Source organism: Salvelinus fontinalis, chromosome 21 (assembly GCF_029448725.1).
Source record: "Salvelinus fontinalis isolate EN_2023a chromosome 21, ASM2944872v1, whole genome shotgun sequence".
NCBI classification, from domain to species: Eukaryota; Metazoa; Chordata; class Actinopteri; order Salmoniformes; family Salmonidae; genus Salvelinus; species Salvelinus fontinalis.
Window position 1 is genome coordinate 26723611 of NC_074685.1, and position 20579 is coordinate 26744189.

A 20579-nucleotide genomic window follows, 5' to 3' on the forward strand; every position below is an offset into this window, starting at 1 on the left:
CAGTGTCACCAGCAAAGCACCATCACACCTCCTCCTCCATGCATCACGGTGGAAACAACACATGCTGAGATTATACGTTCACCTATTCTGCGTCTCACAAAGACACGGCAGTTGGAACCAACAATCTCAAATTTGGACTCATCAAACCAAAGGACAGATTTCCACTGGTCTAATGTCCATTGCTCGTGTTTCTTGGCCCAAGCAAGTCTCTTCTTATTATTGGTGTCCTTTAGTAGTGTTTTCTTTGCAGCAATTCGACCATGAAGGCCTAATTCACACAGTCTCCTCTGAACAGTTGATGTTGAGATGTGTCTGTTACTTGAACTCTATTTATAGAAGCATTTATTTGGGCTGCAATCTGAGGTGCAGTTAACTCTAATGAACTTATCTTCTGCAGCAGAGGTAACGCTGGGTCTTCCTTTCCTGTGGCGGTTCTCATGAGAGCCAGTTTCATTGTAGTGCTTGATAGTTTTTGCGACTGCACATGAGGAAACTTTCAAAGTTCTTGACATTTTCCGCATTGGCTGACCTGCATGTCTTAAAGTAATGATGGACTGTCATTTCTCTTTGCTTATTTGAGCTGTTCCTGGAATAATATGGACTTGGTCTTTTACCAAATAGGGCTCTTCTGAATACCACCCATACCTTGTCACAACACAACTGATTGGCTCAAACGCATTAAGAGGGAAATAAATTCCACAAATTAACTTTTAACAAGGCACACCTTTTAATTGAAATGCATTCCAGGTGACTACCTCATGAAGCTGGTTGAGAGAATGCCAAAAGTGTACAAAGCTGTCATCAAGGCAAAGGGTACTTTGAAGAAACTCAAATATAACATCTATTTAGATTTGTTTAACACTTTTTTGCTTACTACATAATTCCATATGTGTTATTTCCAGTGGTAGAAAAAGTACCCAATTGTCATACTTGAGTAAAAGTATAGATACCTTAATAGAAAGTTACTCATAGAAAGTATAGAAAGTAAAAGTGAAAGTCACCCAGTAAAATACTACTTGAGTGAAAGTTTTAAAGTATTTGGTTTAAAATGTACTTAAGTATCAAAAGTAAATGTATAAATAATTTCAAATTCCTTATATTAAGCAAAACCATTTTCTTGTTTTTAAAATGTATGGAAGGCCAGGGTCACGCTCTAACACTCAGACATTATTTACAAAAGATACATTTCTGTTTAGTGAGTCTTCCACACTATAGGCAGCAGGGATGACCATGTGTTCTCTTGATAAGTGTGTGAATTTCTAAATTTTCCTCTCTTGCTAAGCATTCAACATGTAACAAGTACTTTGGGTTGTCAGGGAAAATTTATGGAGTAAAGAGTACAATATTTTCTTTTGGAATGTTGTAAAGTAAAAGTTGTCAAAAATATAAAAAGTAAAGTACAGATATCCCCAAAAACTACTTACGTATTTTTTACTTAAGTACTTTACATCACTGGTTATTTCATAGTTTTGATGTCTACAACGTAGAAAATAGTACAAATAAGCAGCGTGTACAGTATTTATACAGTACAGTTTTATAACATACATCAAGCCATATGATTGGTAATAATGACCTTGCATGTCTAAATAACATGTTTGACACACATCATTTGACAATCAGACACATGAACAGCCTTGTCAGGGACGTGTAATGACATAATGACATCACAGCATCACTTTTCCTGTCGTTAATTACCTCCACAGAAAATGGGCATGACAGAAGACGACAAGAGAAACTGCTGCTTAGTGGAGATCCAGGAGACTGAGGCCAAATACTACAAGACGCTGGAGGACATTGAGAAGGTGGGTGAGGGACTTAGCTACGGAAAAGTGTATGTGTGTGTGTGTGTACTTCCGTTTATGTACGTACATGTATCTACGTATGTGTGTGTGTGCAGTGGGTGGCTGGCTGACAGTGTTGAATGTAGCTCGCTGCTAGGGTAGGTGTGTTTTGTCACGTCTCCTGTGTCAGGCCTCAGGCAGGGAGCGGTGTGGAAATGTCAGCTATTGGCAGGTTCATTGGAGAGGACAAATGTCTGTGGAGCAGATCGATAGGCTTATTATTGGCACAGTCCCATGGGAAGAGACTGATCTCCAGGGCTCTATGTGTAAACAGACACAGACACACACGCACACACAATTCACCTAGGGTTGTAAATGATGTCAGTGGTAAAACAGCAGCTTCTCCATGATGAAAAATAGATTATTCTCAATTTGATGGACAGTTAGACATGATCCACTCCACTGGATCCATTAGACTAAGGGTGTGTTTGTGTTTGCTGAGCCAGACAAACATGCAATTAAACCAGAATCACCTTCTTATCATCAGAGGAGTCGTTTGGGCTTGATTGAGTTGAGGTTAATAAAGCCATCATATCTTCATTACATTTTAATGGATCTATTTGTTATCATTAAGATTATGTAATGTGACAAGCATACAATAACATTACTCAAACAACAGGGAAGGTTTGTGCCAGTGAACATAATCAGTGGTTGGTACTCACAGCACTTCATGGGCACTTCAAACAAATGGGTACACGTGTATACAAGATAATGATTAAGCTACTAACACCGAGCAGCAACACATTATAGTGAAACCTATTTTATGATCGATTTTCCTGGGCGCCCCCAGCACATGCTATTGGATTGAACTGCTTTTTAATATACAACTTAACACTGCTACCGATTTGTTTACAACGTCAACAGGTTCAGTCAATGATGTTTGTACTTTAGGCCTACTGTATATTGCCATGCAAGTTCGTTTAACTTCTCAATTGTACTGTTTTGCTATTCTACAGAATTATATGATCCCTTTGAAGCAAGTTCTCAGTCCACCAGACATGGAGTCCATCTTTGTAAATCTCGAGGTGAGTGCTGATGAGTGTAATCGTAGTGTCAGTGTGGAGCTGATGGAGGCGATGGAGATGACGTGTTAGTGTGACCCATGCTGACTATGGTTGTGCTGTACCCCATACAGGATGTGATTAAAGTCCACTTTGCTCTGCTGAGGGCCATCGACCTCAACATGGTGAGCGGAGGCAACGGTCTGGGGAAGATCTTCGTAGACTTCAAGGAAAGGTTAGTGACCTCGGGAGCTGTGTGTATGTGTGCGTGCATGTTTGAGATAGTATTCCGTGTGTGGCCCTGTGTGCATGCAGTTGGATTTAGATGCAGGATTTCAGGATAACGCAGAGGATAGATGGGATTATTAAAGATGACGCCGGAGGGTAGGGCTACCGTCTTATCGGCTCTTAACCAACCATACTATTTTGTTAGTTTTTTCACGTTCGTGACTTGTTTAGTACATTATGTTGCTGCTACCGTCTCTTATGACCGAAAATAGCTTCTGAACATCACAACTGGGATTACTCACCTCAAACTAGATGAGGAGTTCTTCTTCAATGAGTCGGACGCCAGGGATATATACTACGGACACCCGACCAAGCCCAGATCCCCGTGATTCGCTGGAAAAGGAAACGTAGGTTTCGCAGAAAGAGATCAGGATGCCTTGTGAGGATCAGGTGACGAGTGGATAATCTGCCCTTGCCCTCCGTTCTGCTAACTAACGTTCAATCGCTGGAAAATAAATGGGACGAACTGAAAGCACGTATATCCTACCAACGAGACTTTAAAAACGGTAATATCTTGTGTTTCACTGAGTCGTGACTGAACGACGACATTAGGAACATACAGCTGGTGGGTTATGCGCTCTATCGGCAGGACAGAACAGCAGTCTCTGGTAAGAAACGGGGCGGGGCCCTATACATATTTGTAAACAATAGCTGGTGCACGATATTTAAGAAAGTCTCAGGGTTTTGCTCGCCTGAGGTAGAGTATCTCATGATAAGCTTTAGACCACACTATCAGAGAGTTTTAATCTGTATTTTGTATTTTCGTAGCTGTCTACATACCACCACATACCGAGGCTGGCACTAAAACCTCACTCAATGAGCTGTATTCCGCTATAAGCAAACAGGGAAACGCTCATCCAGAGGTGGCGCTCCTAGTGGCCGGGGACTTTAATGCAGGGAAACTTAAATCAGTTTTACCTCATTTCTATCAGCATGGTAAATGTGCAACCAAAGGGAAAACAATTCTAGATCACCTTTACTCCACACACAGAAACGCGTACAAAGCTCTCCCTCAACCCTCCATTTGGCAAATGTGACCATAACTCTATCCTCCTGATTCCTGCTTACAAGCAAAAATTAACCAGTGACTCTTTCTATAAAAAAGTGGTCAGATGAAGCAGATGCTCAACTACAGGACTGTTTTGCTAGTATAAACTCAAATATGTTCTGGAGTTCTTCCGATGGCTTTGAGGAGTACACCACATCAGTCACTGGCTTTATCAATAAGTGCGTTGAGGACGTTGTCCCCACAGTGACTGTACGTACATACCCCAACCAGAAGCCATGGATTACCGGAAACATACTCACTGAGCTAAAGGGTTGAGCTGCCGCTTTCAAGGAGCGGGACTCTAACCCAGAAGCTTATAAGAAATCATGCTATGCCTTCTGACGAACCATCAAACAGGCAAAGCATCAATATAGGACTAAGATCGAATCGTACTAAACTGCTCCGACGCTCATCGGATGTGGCAGGGCTTGCAAACTATTACAGACTACGAAGGGAAGCACAGCAGAAAGCTGCCCAGTGACACAAGCCTACCAGACGAGCTAAATATCTTATATACTCGCTTTGAGGCAAGTAACACTGAAACATGCATGAGAGCATCAGCTGTTCCGGACGACAGTGTGATCACACTCTCCGCAGCCGATGTGAGTAAGACCTTTAAACAGGTCAACATTAAGAAGGCTTCTGGGGCAGACGGATTACCAGGACGTGTACTCAGAACATGCGCTGACCAACTGGCAAGTATCTTCACTGACATTTTCAACCTCTCCCTGTCTGAGTCTTTAAAACCAACATGTTTCAAGCAGACCACCATAGTCCCTGTGCTCAAGAACACTAAGGTAACCTGCCTAAATGACTACCGACCCGTAGCACTCACGTCTGTAGCCATGAAATGCTTTGAAAGGCTGGTCATGGCTCATATCAACAACATTTTTATTTTTTATTTTACCCCCCTTTTCTCCCCAATTTTGTGGTATCCAATTGTTACTAATTACTATCTTGTCTCATCGCTACAACTCCCGTACGGGCTCGGGAGAGACGAAGGTCGAAAGCCATGCGTCCTCCGAAACACAACCCAACCAAGGCGCACTGCTTCTTAACACAGCGCGCCTCCAACCCGGAAGCCAGCCGCACCAATGTGTCGGAGGAAACACTGTGCACCTAGCTACCTTGGTTAGTGCACACTGCGCCCGGCCCGCCACAGGAGTCGCTAGTGCGCGATGAGACAAGGATATCCCTACCGGCCAAACCCTCCCTAACCCGGACGACACTAGGCCAATTATGCGTCGCCCCACGGACCTCCCGGGCGCAGCCGGCTGCGACAGAGCCTGGGCGCGAACCCAGAGTCTCTGGTGGCACAGCTAGCGCTGCGATGCAGTGCCGTAGACCACTGCGCCACCCGGGAGGCCCCATATCAACAACATTATCCCAGAAACCCTAGACCCACTCCAATTTGCATACTACACCAACAGATCCACAGATGATGCAATCTCCATTGCACTCCACACTGCCCTTTCCCACCTGGACAGAAGGAACACCTATGTGAGAATGCTATTCATTGACTACAGCTCAGCGTTCAACACCATAGTGCCCTCAAAGCTCATCACTAAGCTAAGGACCCTGGGACTAAACACCTCCCTCTGCAACTGGATCCTGGACTTCATGACGGGCCCCCACCAGGTGGTAAGGGTAGGTAACAACACATCCGCCATGCTGATCCTCAACACGTGCTCAGTCCCCTCCTGTACTCCCTGTTCACTCATGACTGCACGGCCAGGCACGACTCCAACACCATAATTAAGTTTGCTGATGACACAACGGCAGTAGGCCTGATCACCAACAATGATGAGACCTGATCGTGTGGTGCAAGGACAACAACCTCTCCCTCAACATGATCAAGACAAAGGAGATGATTGTGGAATACAGGAAAGGAGGACCGAGCACTCCCCCATTCTCATCAACGTGGCTGTAGTGGAGCAAGTTGAGAGCTTCAAGTTCCTTGGTGTCCACATCACCAACAAACTAATATGGTCCGAGCACACCAAGACAGTTGTGAAGAGGGCACGACAAAACCTATTCCCCCTCAGGAGACTGAAAATATTTGGCATGGGTTCTCAGATCCTCAAAAGGTTTTACAGCTGCACCATCGAGAGCATCCTGACGGGTTGCATCACTGCCTGGTATGGCAACTGCTCGGCCTCCGACCTGAAGGCACTACAGGGGGTAGTGCGTACGGCCCAGTACATCACCGGGGCCAAGCTTCCTGCCATCCAGAACCTCTATACCAGGCGGCGTCAGAGGTAGGCCCTAAAAATTGTCAAAGACTCCAGCCACCCTAGTCATAAATTGTTCTCTCTGCTTCCGCATGGTAAGCAGTACCGGAGCACCAAGTCTATGTCCAAGAGGTTTCTAAACAGCTTCTACCCCCAAGCCATAAGACTCCTGAACAGCTAATCAACTGGCTAACCAGACTTTGCCCCCCCCCCCCCCCCCCCCCCCACGCTGCTGCTACTCACTGTTATTATCCATTTTAATAACTCTACCTACATGTATATAATTACCTCAATTACATCGACACCGGTGCCTCCCGCACATTGACTCTGTACCGGTACCCCCTGTATATAGCCTCGCTATTGATATTTTACTGCTGCTCTTTAACTATTTTCTTAGATCTGCATTGTTGGTTAAGGGCTTGTAAGTAAGCATTTCACTGTAAGGTCTACACCTGTTGTATTCGGCGCATGTGACAAATAACATTTGATTTGATTAGTGTTAAACAGAATGGATCAATTAAAACTCACATAAGCAAAGAGCTGACTGGGTCTGTAACACTGTTATAATGATAATAAACAATTACTAGTTCAGAGAGCACGCTCTAAATGTTCTGCGATCTGTGTAGGCTGTTGAAATGGATTCCTGTAATCTACTAGGGATTCATGAAAACACATTAGTGTATAGAAGAGAAGGCGGTCAGAGCTGTTGAACACCCCAGCTGCAGTACAGTATTGTGGGTGATGATTTGCATGCGTTTGGAGTGGTTATGTGCTTCCCGCTGTGCTGTGCTACTTTACTCTTTGGGTAATGGTAATGATAGGCCTGGTCTGGTAATGATAGGCCTGGTCTGGTAATGACAGGATACAGCCACGACATCCCTCCAGGAATGTTAGTCCTGATTCAGCTTCATTTTAGGATTCACATGGAGCTGGAGCCAAACCTCGTAAAATATATTTGTGTGTGAGTGATTGCATGCTTGTGTTAATCTGTGGATGAGCATGTTTGTGTTTACACTGTGGATGGTGATCTGACTATAGTACATAACCGGTAAGGGGGGGGGGGGGGTGTACGCTTGCGTCCTATCTCCCCATTCCAAACAGCGCTACATAGTTTGTTTGTCAGATTGTGTAGGTAATTGGCTCGTTGCAGGGCTGCTTGGAGGAACTGGAGAGCTGCATCCCACCACACAGAGCTAGCGTGACGACACTCTCTATCCCAATCTCTCCCTCACCTCCTCCCCTAACACAAAGTCCCCCCTCTGATTGAGCTGTCCTTATGTCTCTTCAACTCTCTCTCTCGCTAGGCTAAAGCATGCTTAGCCCTTACTGTACCATAGACTTTAATACACCTACTGCGCAACTACACTACAACCAGAGCGAAGCAAGGGCTTTTAGGTCACTGCACATCTCCTAGTTATGGCCCGTGGCCTAATCATGTGCCACCACATGGTCTGCCAGCTGATGCTACTACAACTCAGGCTTTAACATTACTATGATGGGTAGGATTAGAGTTGTGACTTGTAGAATGTTGAACTTCTCTGCACTGCAATACGCTAAAAAGCTATTTCCTCCCACCTTCCCATCATCAGAGCATTGAAAGATGTTAACGACAGGGAATGTTAATATTTACCTTCTGTGACATTCTGCTGAATGCGGAACAGGGGGGTGTTTTGGGCAAAGCTGCCTTTGGTATTCAGGAGATGATTGACAGACAATCTCCCGTTGTTTCATTATGGGTGGCTCTTTAACCAGTAACAGAGCCCAGTGACTAGGGGATTTGGCACCACTCAGGTGGATCCATTCTCATCAAAGCCCCTCGTCGATTGGTTCTGAGGACCCGGCTTCGTTTAATTAATGTTGTTATCTCCGCTTGTAAGTCCCATTGACCTTTGCAACAATACACCAGCTTTTTCGTCTCTTTGAAAAATGAATGAAAAGCTTCTCATGTTGTCATTGCTGTGTCTAGTGAATGCCATGCTGAAAATGTCAGTGTGGCTAATGGCACCTTCTCTAAAACGTGTTAAGACTTGATGACAGTTTTGAATGTACTTTAGAGGAAATCCCTATCATGATAAATTGACTGAATTATCACGATAACAATAGATTGAACAATAAGCTTAACATTATTGTGCACCCCCGTTATTTTTTAAACTATTACTGCTACTCATTTAAATGTTGTAGGTGTCAATCGTCCCATCAACAATCAACCAACCATATTATTATTTTCAAACTTCACATTTCTCTAGTAGAACCCTATAGGTTATTTGTTGTAATGAACGATATCACCAAGATAAGTGGTCGGTTTGGTTGGTGTTGATCATTTTCGTTTTTATCGTCCCAGCTCAAGGAAGGCAGCCTACTTTTTTATAAGAGGCTCCCCTGCTGGTTCACCATACATTACATAGGAGGGCTTGCCACTTTCCCAAACCCCAAACTCATTTCCGGAGTAATCCGCACCCCTGATAACCCTGTAATATGTACTTAGAGACCAGCAGAGAGCTGTTGTACCAGAGGGCTCCCACTGTGTTCCCTTCCATTTGCTGTGTGCTGAATGTGTTCAGTGAAGGTGAGGGGGTCCCAATGCCACGTGTCAGACAATATTACCTCTCTCTGCAGCCTGTCACTTCTGCTTTGCTAGGAGATTTCCTCTCTGGCCTGATGCTCCAGCCAGATGCGGATGCAGACTCGCTACAGAGGTGGGGGTGAAGGCCAGGGGAACAGTTACTCCAAATTGTGTTTTCTCTGAAATAACATGCATGGCAGCGTTCCCATAAAGAGAGAGCTGGTGTAGCGGCAGCAGGGGTGATAACACTGTCCGGAAGTGAGAGAGGAATTTAAAGAGAAAGTTTACATGTCACTGATGGAAAGTGTCCCTCCCTTCCACAGAAGAGCTCAGTCTTAAGCGACTGTGGAGTTTAGGGGTTGTTTCCTCCACATGCCTTTTTTTACGTCCATCTTCCGACTTTACTCCCGACTCGCTTTCCCTCTAAATAGCTCTCCCTCTCTCTCTCCCTTTCTCTTGCACCCTCTCTAGTTCAATCGAGTACAGGCTTAACTGAATGAACAAAAAGATGGAATGCAATATGACATTTTATTAAATAGTTTGGGGAATGGCCACGTCTCTGAGGGAAGATCCTTGGCGCCAGATGTTAATGACCACCTTGCTACTTGGTTTGCTGCTGGTAGGCTGGAGAATATAACCATTATTCGAGATAGAACTGATTGCAAGGACTGACTTAACATATCAAGTTATTGCAGAAGACATTTTGTTTATGACGAGATAAAATACAAATGAAATGAAAATGCCTAGAGGACTGAAAGTTAAAGGCCTAGGTCTACTGAGCTCATAAAGCATGGATGAAGTATTCAGGGTTTTTTTAATCACTGAAGACTCAATTGATAAAATGACTGTGAAATGGCAAAGCACTACTTGTGAAGGAAGAATGCTACAATTATGCATGTAAGCCAACTTTATAATGTAAAATATGAATGAATATGCTTACAGACTATAGGAAACATGTTGTCTCTGATTATTATAAATCAAATCAAATCAAACTTGATTTGTCACATACGCCGAATACAAGTGTAGACCTTATCGTGAAATGCTTACTTACATGATCTTAACTCTTTTTTTAACTGCACAGTTGGTTAACAATATGTTTACCATATATTTACCAAATAAAACTATAAAAAATAACACAATCAAATTAAAATAATGAGGCTATATACAGGGGGTACTGGTACCGAGTCAGTGTGCGGGGGTACAGGTTAGTTGAGGTAATTTGTACATGTAGGTAGGGGTGAAGTGACTATGCATAGCTAATAACAGCGTAGAAGCTGTTAAGGAGATTTTTGGTGCTAGACTTGGCGCTCTGGTACCGTTTGCCATGTGGTACTGTAGCAGAGAAAACAGTCTATGACTTGGGTGACTGGAGTCTCTGACAATTTTAGGGGCTTTCCTCTGACACCGCCTATTATATAGGTCCTGGATGGCAGGAAGCTTGGCCCCAGTGATGTACTGGGCCTACCCTCTGTTGCGCCTTACGGTTAGATGCCGAGCAGTTGCCATACCAGGCGGTGATGCAACTGGTCAGGATGCTCTCGATGGTGCAGCTGTAGAACCTTTTGAGGATCTGGGGACCCATGCCAAATCTTTTCAGTTTCCTGAGGGGAAATGTTTTTTTTTTGTGCCATCTTCACGATTGTCTTGGTGTGTTTGGACCATGAGAGTTTGTTGGTGATGTGGACACCAAGGAACTTGAAACTCTCGACCCGCTCAACTACAGCCCCGTCGATGTTAATGGGGGCCTATTCGGCCCTCTTTTTCCTACGATACCAATCCATGATTGCTGGTAATGTAGTGTCGGTGTGGCCGTTTGACAAGCTGCTTTTGGGTTCACCTTAATTCCAGTCCGCTCCTATGCAATCATATAGCTGTAAACAGCAGCAACCAGCCTGTGTAGACCAATACACGGGAGTTCTCACAGCCAGGCAGGGCACGACCATGAAAGACACACCAGTTTTATATGGAGTTCCATATATTTTAATATAATGATTAGAGAGAAGAGAGTGATAGTGAGGGAGCGAAAACAGTTCAACACGTTAAGGGGAAAGGGTAAGCCTGCGGGCTATACACCTGAAACCAAACAGAAACCTTAGACTGCAAACGTGTGCTAGATCAATATGACATGACAAAAATATACATAGACCTCTGATGAGTGAAGTCATTCATTGAACTGGGAAACTTACTCCACGTCTATCCTGTACATATGACACTGACATTTGATTGATTTGTGCAGGCACGATAGCCACTACAATGAAAGCTATATTAAAATAATGATGTATATTCATTGCTTGCAGAACTTAAGAATTAAGTGACAACGAGTAGGCGGCAGGCCTAACGATGAGTATCGTCAGATAAATATAGAATAGTCATGAATTATACCTGTAACCCACTACCAGTAGCACATGTGCCCGTGTCCCTGCAGACAATAGCCATATTTGGAAATAACTCTGTGCGCTCCCTGCAAAAAAAAACTTTATGACACAAGACAACATATTGTTTAACAAATGGTTGAGTGTACCCCATGAATAGCCTTGGGAGTATGCATACAAGGAGCATTTGCGATAAACTAGATCTGATAGCTGAAGTGGAATAATATTATGTATCAACATGGGATGACGGCTAAACACAGCAGCAAATCTTCATTTATGTAATTTATCAAGATCTCTTCTCCTGGGGGGAAACAGTAAGCACAACACACTGTGGCAAATGCTCAATGCTACCACAAACTCTGCGATGGAAAGGATACGCTGTAGCCTCTTATCTGAGGTTTTAAAGATATACAGGGTCGTTGGTTGTGGCAGCAAGAGCGGCCCGGGTGGAGGTAGCCGCGGTGAACGTTGCAGCAGAGACAGAGACAGCCCAGAGACAGCCATCTTAGAGTTTTCCCCCTTGCTGGCAAAGCCAATTTCTGGAACTTTTTCCTCCCTTTGGGAGAAACGACCTCTTCGACCCCGTCGTCTGGGAGTTGCAGAGGTGAGTCAAGCACATTAATATTAGACAGTTGGAGGAGCTCATGGCTGGACAGGCCTGGGCTCATGACTCCCAGAATTTGAGCGTCTGAAAATGGTCCCACTTGCGTGAGGGAATTGCATTTTTGTGCCCAGTTTATAGTCTACAAGGTAAATAGGTGAATGACGTTCCGCACATGGCCAATAGAAAAGAGTAGAAGAAACGAAACCCTGTGCTGATACATTTTTATTCATTACCACTATGCCCATAGATTTGGAAACAAAGTGAATTATGTTATAGATGAAGTTAAACGAGCCTTCAGACCAGTCTTCCTGAATGAACTTCTGTAAACTACATGAAATCAAATCAAATTTGATTAAATTGTATTTGTCATGTGCTGAATACAACAGGTGTAGACCTTACTGTGAAATGCTTACTTAACTAACCAACAATGACGTTTTAAGAAAATAGTTTTTAAAATATTTACTAAATAAATTAAAGTTAAAAAAAATGAACACAGTAAACAAACAATAACAAGGCTATATACACGGGGTACCGGTACAGAGTCAATGTGCGGGGGACAGGTTGGTCGAGCATTTTGCTCCGGTACCGCTTGCCATGCGATAGCAGAGAGAACAGTCTATGACTTGGGTGACTGGAGTCTTTGACAATTTTTGTGGCCTTCCTCTGACACCGCCTAGTATAGAGGTCCTGGATGGCAGGAAGCTTGGCCCCAGTGATGTACTGGACCATATGGACTACGCACTGAATAGGTGTTGTCGTGCCCTCTTCATGACTGTCTTGGTGTGTTTGGACCATGATATTTTGTTGGTGATGTGGGCACCAAGGAACTTGAAGCTCTCGACCCGATCCACTACAGCCTGTCGATGTGAATGGGGGCGTGTTCGGCCCTCCTTTTCCTGTAGTCCAAGATCAGCTCCTTTGTCTTGGTCACTTTGAGGGAAAGGTTGTTGTCCTGGCATCACACTGCCAGGTCTCTGACCTCCTCCCTATAGGCTGTCTCATTGTTGTCAGTGATCAGGCCTACCACCGTTGTGTCGTCAGCAAACTTAATGATGGTGTTGGAGTCGTGCTTGGCCACGCAGTTGTGGGTGAACAGGGTGTACAGGAGGGGACTGAGCACGAACCCCTGAGGGGCCCCCGTGTTGAGGATCAGTGAGGCAGATGTGTTGTTGCCTACCTGTACCACCTGGGGGGCGGCCCATCAGGAAGTCCAGGATCCAGTTGCAGAGGGAGGTGTTCAGTCCCAGGATCCTTAGCTTAGTGATGAGCTTTGTGGGCACTATAGTGTGTTAGTGGAATTAAATAATTCCTTTACCCACAGCCTTATCTAAACACCTCAGGGCTAAGTTGGGTCAGTTCAACCATAGTTTAACGACCCTTTCTGCTTATTTTATGACCCACAACACAAATCTCTTTTCACCAGGCATGCAGAGTTCAATTTGTTATAGTTTCATCTAAAGCTAGAATTTGTTTTAACTATTTATTAACAAAATTCCTAACAAGTGTTTAACGCTGAGCTGTATTCAATGAACAGCATTCTCACATAAGTGTTATTTTTGTCCAGGTGGGAAAGGGCAGTGTGCAGTGCAATTGAGAGTATGTCATCTGTGGATCTGTTGGGGCGGTATGCGAATTGGAGTGGGTCTAGGATTTCCGGGATGATGGTGTTGAACTGTACTGAACTATGGGCATATGAATGCACCCCTAGACTGTTTGTCTCTTGCCGTTGTCACAACGCGGTAGGAGATATGGGCTAGAACATGTCTTGACAGGCACGCCGCTACCCCGAGCCACGTGAATCAGGACTTTTTTCGATTCACTTCAACACCTTTTCCACATGACATGTCATGCTCCTCAAGGGCCTAGCAGAAGCCATCGTATAGGCAGAGTGCTGCTTTAGCATCCTAGAGGGGGACTTGTTCCATGCTGTTGACTGTCTCTAATATAGAATCCTAACATTGACTCATCATCATCATCCACTCCACATGATATTAGAACACAGTTTGGTTAACAGGACTCTCATTAGATTCATTTAATCCAATGATGCATATAGAGTATAGTTTATGTAGCTCAGAGAGATGTAAAGGCCATGTACAGTAATGATGGGACTGGCTCCATGGCCAGTCGTCTGTACAGTCAATGGTGTTTCTGTGGTGTTGAGGTTTGTTTTTCATGGTGGTGTCCCCTATTGTTTTACCAGTCAGTCCTGTGAGTCATCCTGCTCTTGGATCAGTATCGCTACTCCTTTTGTATGACGTGAGGTTTTAGGGTCAGCTCATGAGTAATGTTTCACAGAATCATATTATGAGTAACGTTTCACAGAATCATTACGAGTAACGTTTCACAGAATCATTACGCGTAACGTTTCACAGCATCATTATGAGTAACGTTTCACAGCATCATTACGAGTAACGTTTCACAGAATCAATATGAGTAACGTTTCACAGAATCATTATGAGTAACGTTTCACAGAATCATTATGAGTAACGTTTCACAGAATCATTATGAGTAACGTTTCACAGAATCATTATAAGTAACATTTCACAGAATCAATATGAGTAACGTTTCACAGAATCAATTTACTTCTTGACTGAAAGAAGCCAGCACGCTACACTGTGAGAGGGAGAGAGAAGAGGAATTAAACATTACTTCAAAGGGAAAGACAGAAGGAGTGATAGAAGGAGATATAGCTGGTTCCTAGGGGAGCATAACATCACAAGTCTCCCAGTGTGATGTGTCCAGACATCAGGAGAGGAGGCTGTGCTTGTCAGTGTCTCAGGGGTTAATTATGTCTGACTCCACTGCGTGTGCTTACGTGTGTGTACATGTGGCTTTGTACATGTGTGTGTGTAATCATACCCTTTGTTCCACTGGTTGTCTCTGGGAGGAGAACAAAGACTTTCCTTTAGAGCTGGAGGAACACGAAAGCCTGTTATTAGAGGGGTCTGTAAGTATTAGCATTAACACTGTGACACGTCCTCTCTGCTGTGTCAGTATCAGAGCAGGCCCTGTGTCCCATGCTGAGGCCTGTCACTGAACAGGGGACAAATTGGTCTGTTAGGATGGCCCCTGTTCACCTCCTCCCTGTGTCCTTGTCTGTCAACACCACAGACTTCTGCCTGGTTTTGGAGTGTTTTTAGTGGTGGTGGAGGAGCTTCAGAAAGCGGGCCCTCAGGCACACACACTACACAGGCTACATGGAACCATTCTGTGAACACTGCCTAACCCCATCCAGCTGAGCTCTTTCTCTCTCATGTAGCCTACACTTTCTCTTATTTTGTCTTGTTATTTCTCTTGTTTTCTCATGCCATCTTTTCCCCCAATCTCTCCTGCTCTCTGTCTGTCTCTCTCTCTTTTATCTCTGTCTGCTCTTTCTGTCTGAATGTTTGTTCGTGTCATCTCACTTGCTCTTCCTTTATCCATTGTCACATATAAATATACCCTGTATATTGCTATGTTGTAATATAACCAATCGATAAGGATTCAAAACCTTGAGTCTAATCTCTGTGGGTGTCTAATCCATTGCCTCATAATCTGATCACAATATCACTTTCCCCACCAGTCGCTCCATCTTAAACATCCCGCTCCTGAAATGGCCTCGTACAATAAGACCTTCATGTTCAATTAAGTGTGTGACACGTGTTATTAAAGCGCGTGGCTGACACCTGCCCTGTACCCTCGGTATGCTGCTGCCTGCTGCTGAATCTGACTGACGCTGCCTGCCTGGCTCATAATTGAGCAAGGCAGCCATTCATCTTAATCAAATTCCCCTCCTTAAGGAGAGGAGCGATCTCCCTGGCTGTGGATCAGGCCCTAATCAGGTCCTTGTTAGCCCCAGACCACGTTGTCTTTGGACCAGACCCAGCCAGGGAGCTTCACAGTGGAGGTCAGCCTAGGACAGTCATTAATGGAGTTTAGGGATGGAGAGAGCCATCCGGATAGTTGGCCACTGGAGGACTCATCCCTACCGATGGGGATCTAGTCATATTATGAATGTACAGTAGGCAGAGGTCATATCAATTGGTAAGCATCGTAATGGGGTTTGTGCAGTCTGCAGGTGTTCAGTTAGTGGGTTTGTCCATGTAAGAGGCTTAGAAAAGGAGATGAGTTTAGTTTATGAGAGCTGGGGTAGTGACTTATCAAAACACTCTGTTAGTGACTTATGCTCTAACTTCAAGATTAAGCGAAGAGTTGTGAAATGTTAACAAGCTTAGTGAATTATTGTGGTAATTGAAATGAAAGAAGAAGAAACTCAACTATGTTTTAAGAGATTTTCTAAGAGAAATGTGCTTTTTCTGCCGTACTGTGCTCCTGCTCTCCTGCTGAGTTTTGGAGACATCTCCCAGCTCTCTGTAGTGCTCTAGTGCTCTTGTCTCTGTCAAGGATCTGTCAGAGACATCCTTATACTTTAGAAATGCAAACTCGGCTCTGTTGAAGATTAAGAGACTTTGCCAAAAGCGTCAGAGGGGTTTGGCACTGCCAGTCGTGACAATGCCCTACTTTGAAAAATAAGAGAGAGGAATCTGTGCCACGCGTGGTGCCATCCTCTAGTCAAGATAACTTTGAACTAGTTCCAAGATGAAGTGATCTGTGTCAGGGGCCCGTTGTGAATGTGCCCTTCATATCCTCACTGGCTCAAATTAATAGGCTCTCTGCCTGAGAACTCTTCAAAGCAATTTATTATAATCACTATCTTTCATTAGTGTACTGTGGTTATACTATGATTATGACTTATTGGGTAGAGGCGTGTATTCTTCAAAAGATTTGCCCTGGGTTTCGAGTTAATGTATTACTTATTAATACAATATATTCATATATACAGTAGTCATGTCCATATGAAATCTATTCATATGTTCATTTTACATCTGCCACCTATGGTGGCAAATGGGTCACCCACTGAACTGTTTAATACTGTTGTAATTATGTTTAATATAAAGCTATTAGTATGGCTTCCTCCTCCTTAGTGTCAAGTGCCCAATGGGTTATTGGGTAATGAACTGGTCCTAAGAGTCAACAGCATATTGCTATATGATGATCTGTGTACTTTGATATTGGGGACCCTTTGCAGGAACCCTATGATAGAATATACACTGAGTGTACAAAATATTAAGAACGCCTTCCTAATGTTGAGATGCACCCCCTTTTGCCCTCAGAACAGCCTCAATTATTAAGGGCATGGTCTACAAAGTGTCGAAATTGTTCCATAGGGATGCTGGCCCATGTTGACTCCAATGCTCTTGATACACATGGGAAATTGTTGAACGTGAAAAACCCAGCAGCGTTGCAGTTCTTGACACAAACCGGTGTGCCTGGCACCTACTACCATACCCCGTTCAAAGGCACTTAAATATTTTGTCTTGTCCATTCACGCTCTGAATGGCACACATATGCAATCCATGTCTCAATTGTCTTAAGGCTTAACAATCCTTCTTTAACCTGTCTCCTCCCCTTCATCTACACTGATTGACGTGGATTTAACAGGTGACATCAATAAGGGATCATAGCTTTCACCTGGATTCACCTGGTCAGTCAGTCTGTCATGGAAAGAGCAGGTGTTCCTAATGTTTTGTACACTCAGTGTGTGCTAGTAATAATACAGTGATGTAATGTGTTGATATACAGATTGTTGATCTACGGCCAGTACTGCAGCCACATGGAGAATGCCCAGAAGATACTGGATGAGCTCATCGCCACGCGGGAGGACGTTAAGATGAAAGTCGAGGTACAGTAACCACACACACACACACACACACATATCCCTCCCCCTCCCTTACCACCCATCTGGCATCTGCTCAACATTGGCGCAAAGTTGATTCACAACCAGCCATGGTGTTTTGAATCATGACATCTTACTATAATAGTTTGGCTTCCATCTAAAGCTACTGTACTGCAGTTGGACAAACAGCAATGGTCTGCAGTGAAAGATCTGATAAACCTGGAATCCCCAGCTAGCCCAAATCGTGGCCCACTGCTGGCCAAGTCATGCTGCTTGGTTGACCCAGCTCTAGTACTGTAGCTTACAGTGCATTCCCCTTTCCACATTTTGTTACATTACAGCCTTATTCTAAAATGGATTAAATACATGTTTTGCCTCATCAATCTAAAAGCTGCCGCGGTCATCCCCCTCTTCAAAGGAGGTGACACTCTAGACCCGAACGGTTATAGACCGATATCCATCCTGCCCTGCCTTTCTAAAGTCTTCAAAAGCCAAGTCAATAAACAGATCACTGACCGTTTCGAATCCCACCATACCTTCTCCGCTGTGCAATCCGGATTCCGAGATGGTCACGGGTGCATCTCTGCCACGCTCAAGGTACTAAACGATATCATAAACGCCATCGATAAAAGACAGTACTGTGCAGCCGTCTTCATCGACCTGGCCAAGGCTTTCGACTCTGTCAATCACCGTATTCTTATTGGCAGACCTAATTGCCTTGGTTTCTCAAATGACTGCCTCGCCTGGTTCACCGACTACTTCTCAGACAGTGTTCAGTGTGTCAAATCGGAGGGCCTGTTGTCCGGACCTCTGGCAGTCTTTATGGGGGTACCACAGGGTTCAATTCTGGGGGCCGACTCTTTTCTCTGTATATATCAACGATGTCACTCTTGCTGCGGGTGATTCCCTGATCCACCTCTACGCAGACGACACCATTCTGTATACATCTGGCCCTTTCTTGGAAACTGTGTTAACTAACCTCCAAACAAGCTTCAATGCCATACAACACTCCTTCCGTGGTCTCCAACTGCTCTTAAACGCTAGTAAAATCAAATGAATGCTTTTCAACCGTTCTCTGCCCACACCCGCCCGCCCGACTAGCATCACTACTCTGGACAGTTCTGACTTAGAATATGTGGACAACTACAAATACCTAGGTGTCTGGCTAGACTGTAAACTCTCCGTCCAGACTCATATTAAACATCTCCAATCCAAAATAAAATATAGAATCGGCTCCCTATTTCGCAACAAAGCCTCCTTCACTCACGCAGCCAAACATACCCTTGTAAAACTGACTATCCTACCGCTCCTCGACTTCGGCTCACTGGTCACGATAACAACACCCACCCGTAGCACGCGCTCTAGCAAGTACAGTGGGGCAAAAAAGTATTTAGTCAGCCACCAATTGTGCAAGTTCTCCCACTTAAAAAGATGAGAGAGGCCTGTAATTTTCATCATAGGTACACTTCAACTATGACAGACAAAATGAGAAAAAAAATCCAGAAAATCACATTGTAGGATTTTTAATGAATTTATTTGCAAATTATGGTGGAAAATAAGTATTTGGTCAATAACAAAAGTTTATCTCAATACTTTGTTATATACCCTTTGTTGGCAATGACAGAGGTCAAACGTTTTCTGTAAGTCTTCACAAGGTTTTCACACACTGTTGCTGGTATTTTGGCCCATTCCTCCATGCAGATCTCCTCTAGAGCAGTGATGTTTTGGGGCTGTTGCTGGGCAACACGGACGTTCAACTCCCTCCAAAGAATTTCTATGGGGTTGAGATCTGGAGACTGGCTAGGCCACTCCAGGACCTTGAAATGCTTCTTACGAAGCCACTCCTTCATTGCCCGGGCGGTGTGTTTGGGATCATTGTCATGCTGAAAGACCCAGCCACGTTTCATCTTCAATGCCCTTGCTGATGGAAGGAGGTTTTCACTCAAAATCTCACGATATATGGCCCCATTCATTCTTTCCTTTACACGGATCAGTCGTCCTGGTCCCTTTGCAGAACAACAGCCCCAAACATGATCTTTCCACCCCCATGCTTCACAGTAGGTATGGTGTTCTTTGGATGCAACTCAGCATTCTTTGTCCTCCAAACACGATGAGTTGAGTTTTTACCAAAAGTTCTATTTTGGTTTCATCTGACCATATGACATTCTCCCAATCTTCTTCTGGATCATCCAAATGCTCTCTAGCAAACTTCAGACGGGCCTGGACATGTACTGGCTTAAGCAGGGGGACACGTCTGGCACTGCAGGATTTGAGTCCCTGGCGGCGTAGTGTGTTACTGATGGTAGGCTTTGTTGCTTTGGTCCCAGCTCTCTGCAGGTCATTCACTAGGTCCCCTCGTGTGGTTCTGGAATTTTTGCTCACCGTTCTTGTAATCATTTTGACCCCACGGGGTGAGATCTTGCGTGGAGCCCCAGATCGAGGGAGATTATCAGTGGTCTTGTATGTCTTCCATTTCCTAATAATTGCTCCCACAGTTGATTTCTTCAAATCAAGCTGCTTACCTATTACAGATTCAGTCTTCCCAGCCTGGTGCAGGTCTACAATTTTGTTTCTGGTGTCCTTTGACAGCTCTTTGGTCTTGGTCATAGCGGAGTTTGGAGTGTGACTGTTTGAGGTTGTGGACAGGTGTCTTTTATACTGATAACAAGTTCAAACAGGTGCCATTAATACAGGTAATGAGTGGAGGACAGAGGAGCCTCTTCAAGAAGAAGTTACAGGTCTGTGAGAGACAGAAATCTTGCTTGTTTGTAGGTGACCAAATACTTATTTTCAACCATAATTTGCAGATAAATTCATTAAAAATCCTACAATGTGACTTTCTGGATTTTTTGTTCTTATTTCGTCTGTCATAGTTGAAGTGTACCTATGATGAAAATTACAGGCCTCTCTCATCT

The 20579-nt window shown here is 44.2% G+C and overlaps 1 protein-coding gene across 13 annotated transcripts in view; it reads left to right on the forward strand.

Moving 5' to 3' along the window:
- The window catches only part of LOC129818514 (guanine nucleotide exchange factor VAV2-like), a 233384-nt gene that overhangs the window by 194063 nt on the left and 18742 nt on the right, over positions 1-20579 (forward strand). For all 13 annotated transcript variants that reach the window (XM_055874476.1, XM_055874478.1, XM_055874480.1 and 10 more), the window contains 4 exons: positions 1704-1802; positions 2798-2866; positions 2977-3077; positions 17571-17670. In XM_055874476.1, coding sequence (XP_055730451.1) covers positions 1704-1802; positions 2798-2866; positions 2977-3077; positions 17571-17670 — 369 coding nt within the window. The remainder of the gene's footprint in view (positions 1-1703; positions 1803-2797; positions 2867-2976; positions 3078-17570; positions 17671-20579) is intronic.